The sequence below is a fragment of the Primulina eburnea genome, chromosome 12 (assembly GCF_022965805.1).
Source record: "Primulina eburnea isolate SZY01 chromosome 12, ASM2296580v1, whole genome shotgun sequence".
NCBI classification, from domain to species: Eukaryota; Viridiplantae; Streptophyta; class Magnoliopsida; order Lamiales; family Gesneriaceae; genus Primulina; species Primulina eburnea.
The window spans coordinates 32992608-32998720 of NC_133112.1; the positions used below are offsets into that span (position 1 = coordinate 32992608).

A 6113-nucleotide genomic window follows, 5' to 3' on the forward strand; every position below is an offset into this window, starting at 1 on the left:
ATGCGTTCCAGGTGATTCAGACATCCCAAAGATTCAAAGTTTGGGTTGTTCACGTTCATACTCGTTCGAAATCGAAGGAAAATTGTGAGTATTTCTGGTTGAACTTCACTGTTTCTCTGAAATGTTGTTTCCTTTTCGTCCCGTTAGGTATAGAAATGCTGAGGAAAAATGTGTTTGCGCTTTCGACAACCCTGTTTTCCTCAAATTTCGTTCGTTTAAGAAATAATTTCCATCTTCGCTCTGGAATTTCACAGATGTAATAATTTATATGTGTGTTTTTGAAATATACTGTAGTTGCATAGGGATTATTACTGTATAACTTTTTTGCAAGGGCATGTCTGTTCCGTCAGTGACAAATTTTAAATTTGTTTCAATTCATCTTTTCCATAGTTTTCATGGATGTAAAGGCACCACCACAATGCGAGTGCGGGAATGGGTATATGCTATTACGTCAAGCTGGTCAACACTCAACCCGGCCAGGGCACTATTATTTTATATCTCCTATCGGGTTGAAACATCGGAACCGATTCTTTTGGTACGATGAGTATGATGTGGATAAAGTACGTTGGAACAATGAACCATCATCGAAATATGAAATGGGTTCAAATTCGTCACCAAATCCAACTTGTCCTGCGCCATTTCGCCGGCACACACAAGCATGCAATGAAAAAGCTTGTTCACAATCTTCGACTGTGAATAATGGTGAAACAATTGACACCAAACAACACGTTACCACGGAGTTGGTTATGCCATCGACAACATCCGGGATACCAAATAATGCAGTGGAGCACACACCTTTAACTGTTGAACAAGTTTGTTGTTGTTTTGGATGCTTATGCCTATTACTGTGTTTGCTGATGTTTTTCATGCTTGTTATTATAATTTCTAAGTGAATAATATTAAGTGTAGTTTAATCGTTATGTAATATGTGAGTGCAAATTGGAGAAGACCGTGTTCTTTGCTACTGTTAATGTGATTGAGTTCTTGTTGTCACTACTTTGTTTTAGTTTAGATTGTGATGATCAACAGAGATTGTGATGTTCAATATAATTTACAGTGTCATGTGCAATATAATGTTAATTATATCATTGACTAGATTTCATCTTACTTTAGATTGTGACGTTCAATATAATTTACAATCCACGATCAATGTTATTATTTTACATTGTCAATTGTTATTATTTATTATTAGTTTGTATTGTGCTGTCCAATATAATTTACACTCCACGATCATCATTACCTTTTGCTTCTTACCTACACCGATCAATGTTAGTATCCCCATCCACATGATGCATTCAAGCATCGGTAAGAAGACATAAAGGAACCCATATTTTCATGTTCAGATGTTTACTTCGTTTAACATTTTTTCATATACTCATTTCCAAAGCTGTTTGTAGAGGATTTCCCATACGGCAGAGGACATTTACTTGGCAGGGATGAACGTGCACGAGTGTTGATGACTTGTGCTTCGTCGTTGCCATTTAGTTGCTATAACAAAGTAATCTGAAAGTTCCACTCTGCTGCATCCTAAGGTATGTAATTACATAAGCTTTCAACGCTCTTCTGAAAACACAATTCATTACTTTCTGTCACTTTAAGTTTCTCTGCTTAATTTAATGTCCTATACAGAATGATAATGAAGGCATATGTATAGTGTCTGACCTAAATTCCAAAAAACTGTCCAATCACTTAAATTTGATATGTAAGAGGATATGTCATTAATTTGGGTAGATTTGTGTGTAATAAATGCTTCTTGTGTTGTACTTAAGGGGTTGTAGTTCGATTCATTGCTGCATAGGAGATTAACATATCTACTTCATTTGTAGGCCAAAAAATGTCTGTGACCTTCCCTACCCACTCTGATGTGTCTGTGACGAGTAAGTACAAAATACCAGTGGTCTCCCTATTATCAGATGAGGAAGTTGAAGGTGCTGCTAAACCTTTACAACAAACAACTGCGAAAAAAACTGTTTGTTTGTCTCCTACAGTGTCGTCCAAGAAACCAGCTGTTCGCACTACGCGTTTTGACCCTGTCGCCGAGTGTTACTACAATGAATTCATGAAGCCGTTAACTACCAAGAAACGTGGCTGCAATGCATAGAGTAGCTCGAGGAAGAAGCGTGTTGCAATTGATAACTCTGTGCCGGTTGTGGTTATCGAAACCTCCGACGACTCTAGTGGCTGAACCTGTTAATCTGCTCCGTAAGTTATGCGGTCTTGCAACCACCCTTTTGTAACTTTTGGCTTGTATTGTGCGTGTATATATGTAGTCGGTGGATAGGTTTGCAAGACCACTTTGGTCAGCTGGTGTAGCACACTGGTATGTGTAATTAAGTTATGAAGTTTTCTTTTGTATGACAAGGCTTAAACTTCCATCTGTTGTTATTAAATTCTGCTATTTACCTCTATATCCCAGTTACGTAGGAGTAACACTTAAACAACTTGGAGCACCACATAATTGTTTATGTAAAAGAGTGCATGTTTAAGCAATGTACAGAACTAAATGGAGAACAATGTCCAGGTTGTGTTTATGTAACATAGTGCATGGTTTGCATAGTATTGATGTGTTAATAAATTTCGGACCACTAATAAAAATGACCAAAACGACTTCATTACAACTTTATACGTAACAACAATTGTGTCAACAGAAGGGTTATAACGTTTGACATTGAAACAAAGTCACATTACGTCCCAAAAATAGTGCGAGGCAACAAAAAAATACGCAAAAAGTCCCGCATATAAAGGCATTGAATAATCTTCATTTAAGCAACCGCCGCGCCAAACTCAGTCTTCCGGCATCACCAAGGCGCAGAAACAGCGACAACTTCGCAGGGTTGTCGACCAAGAACTCAATAACAGTAACTTTCTCCTCTTCAGTCAACTCTGGAATGGTTTCCATGACCTTTATCACCTTGTCTTGTGCATTGTGCATCCTCTCATCTTCGTTATCTTTTTCTTTTGCCAGCTGTTTGATGAGGTCCGTCATCGTATCTTTCGTTATGATGGCGAAATTATTAATTGCTTCCACTATCGCATCATCATCATCGTCCACCTGCTTCCTTTTTTTACCCTTGGACTTTGCAGTTGACGTGGGTCACGACGACGGTGTTAGAGAGACGGACGTTGACTCAGCACCTCCCTCGTCAACAGAAAACAATTCATCGAGGCTCATACCTACATTGTTGGGTAATTCAGGTGTCATTGTAAGCACCACTTGAACTGCAGCTGCGAAATGTTCAGCTTTGTCTCCAACAGCACGATCATTACCAAATATTTCGCACCAATCATGGTAATACATCCACCTTTTGTGTCTCATTGATCGTGCAGTGTTGTCTACCTACAAATAGTTATAAAAAGAAAACGACCAATAACCTTTTTTTATGACAAACATAATTGTAAAAACATGTAAAACCAATGAAATACCTTAATTAGTGATTCCCATATCTCGTTTGAGGCTTCAATGGTCTTCTCTGTGTCGTTCCATCCGACACCACTCTTACTTAATATTGTCACAATAGATCCATACAATTTCTTCCAAACATGCACCTTCGAGTTAATATGTGGGTTGCCACGTAAGTTTGAGTCAGGGAATGATACTTTCAGATGATTTTCGAGAAAAGCTAAGTAGCCGGGCCGGAAACCATTTCCGCTCTTCCAACCTTGTGTGGTAGCCTCTTTCAATGCTTGTATCAAACACTCTTCTTCACGTTCAGTCCAACTACGTCTTGTCTTATCACTTTTTCTGGCTTTGGCAAAACAACTTTCAGAAGTTGCTCCACTATCCATAACTAGGAAGTTGCAATGGCCTTACGACAGCTCCTGCAAATAGTACATGCAACTAGTTACGCATATAATAAATCTGGCTAAGCATGACAAGCCAATTTCTGTATTTATATGTAAAATAAATATGACGGATGAATTAATCGAAACAAAAAAACATAAGCGCAAATCAAGTTTCTGCCAATAAACTGTATTCAACATCAAATGCGACAAGTACATCTCCTAAAAACATCGAACAACATAACTACACTACTTGGAAAGTTTTAGTTAAAATTGTTCCACATCGACATTGCGAGGTTCTCTCGCCACGTATCCCACTCATCTGACGATTCGAAGTTGTTGATGAAATCATCTTGTGTGTCATTGGCAGGACTGAGTACGTCATCATTCGATTCCTCGATTGGATCATGGGGCATCTCAGACCTGATGAAGTTATGCAACAACATACATGCCATTATTATTTTGTTCTGTGTTTTCAATGGATAGAACGAGGGACTTCGAAGTATGGCCCATCTTTTTTTCAACAAACCGAAGGCTCTTTCGATTACGTTACGAGCTTGCGCGTGCCTCCAGTTAAATAACTCCTTATAATTCCGTGGTCCATCTGCACGGTTTCCCCAAGCATCCCTATGATATCTTACTCGCCTGTACGGAGTCAAGCATCCTTCGACATTGGCGTATCCATTGTCACACAGGTAATAACAACCTGGAAATAATATATTTGTTACTATGTGGTCAACTTTATGTAACCATAACAGTCATGACGAAATAAATAACAATGCTCGAAAATAAACTACAAACAAAACGTAACATTTAATTAATAAAAACCATAGTCAGAAAAACCTCTTGGAATTTTCATTGTATCGTCACGAGTCAGTGCATCTTTAAGAACTCTTGCATCTGCTGCAGATCCCTCCCACCCCGTAAGTGCATATATGAACTTCATGTCTCGGTCGCAAACCCCAAGAACGTTTACTGCAATAGTACCTTTTCTTGCTCTGTAACGTGCCTTGTCCATGGTACGTACATGTACACTTATATATGTTCCGTCCAAAGCACCGAGACATCCCTGTACAATTTAGGAAGAATACGTAAATATAATTGTTAAGGTTAGTAGCACAATTTACATACATGATTACTGCCTTCTTCGTACAAGTAGTTACCACGGGATTCATCTTACCTTGAACCATTTCCATGAATCGTTGCTGCAAGCATCATCGACAGGGGATGGTTTCACCAGTAGCAGAGGATGTAATTTCAGAATTGATCGGAGCACTTGATGGAAATGTGTGCTGATTGTATGAGCACTACGTATGTAGTCATGACCAACAAGTCGAGTTTTCTTGTGATGGGCAAGTATGGACAAAAACATTGTGACTTTCTCTTCAAGACGAACATATGTAGAGTCGACTAGTCCTCCGACATTATTTAGCAAGTAACACAGTCGTGCAAATGCATTCCTATTCATTCGCAAGTTCACGACACATTGTACATCTCCTATTTCAATAATACGGTGCAAATGGTTCATTTGGGCAAGTATTCGGTCACTCATGCTGTACCTAACTGTTGTTGTACGCGTTTGGCCAAGGCGTTTCGCACGTAACTTCGCTCGTTGTCGTCTCAGCAGTAACGTAATCAAGAATGATCGACACATGATTTGGTGAAGCATCACAAAAAGTAGAATGCGTCTAGGCATAATGGTCATCGATTGAAAGTACTTCAAAAGAAATTTAATTTTCAAATGTGTATCAAACTGCATATGCAAAAACATAGTACAAATTCAGACATTGTAACGATTACAGTCATCTGTGGTCGGGACAACCAAATTTGCTTCTTTCAAGTCGACTTTCAAGCCTTCTTCACAAGATAATCAGCAAAAAGTACACCCAAAGCACTGAATTTTACTAATTGATTCTCACATGCGGACCTACGACAGAGTCTTAAGTAATAAGTTGAGAAATTTGACTTCAATTCATTTGCTCGCATAACCCGAAAAAAAAACAATTTAAATCGACTAAAAAATTCGGCCTAACCAGAAAATTACAAACGAGAAATACTACGGTCTCCTCAAACACGGCTAACACAAACACTAGACATGCAACGAATGAAGTGAACTATGTCAACCAAGTAGAAATATCAGAAAATCGGCAGAAAAAGAAAACATAAACAAAGCACGTTCACCGACACAGTGACAGCTTCTTCAAATCGGAGCATAATTTCGCGAACTACATCACAACATATAACCTCGGAAAATTTGAAATCAGCTACCGTCTCTGCAAATGCAAGGTTGAAACAAAGAAATTTAAACATTACAATAACCTGTTGACACAAGA

At 38.6% G+C, this 6113-nt stretch overlaps 1 protein-coding gene across 1 annotated transcript; it reads right to left on the reverse strand.

The window, feature by feature from the left end:
- Positions 1-3028: 3028 nt before the first annotated feature.
- Positions 3029-3819, reverse strand: LOC140808461 (uncharacterized). Its single transcript, XM_073165617.1, has 2 exons — positions 3424-3819; positions 3029-3337 (listed from the first exon to the last, which is right to left on the reverse strand). Exons 1-2 carry the CDS (start codon positions 3784-3786, stop codon positions 3095-3097), a joined length of 606 nt encoding a protein of 201 aa, XP_073021718.1. The 5' UTR covers positions 3787-3819; the 3' UTR covers positions 3029-3094.
- Positions 3820-6113: the final 2294 nt, after the last annotated feature.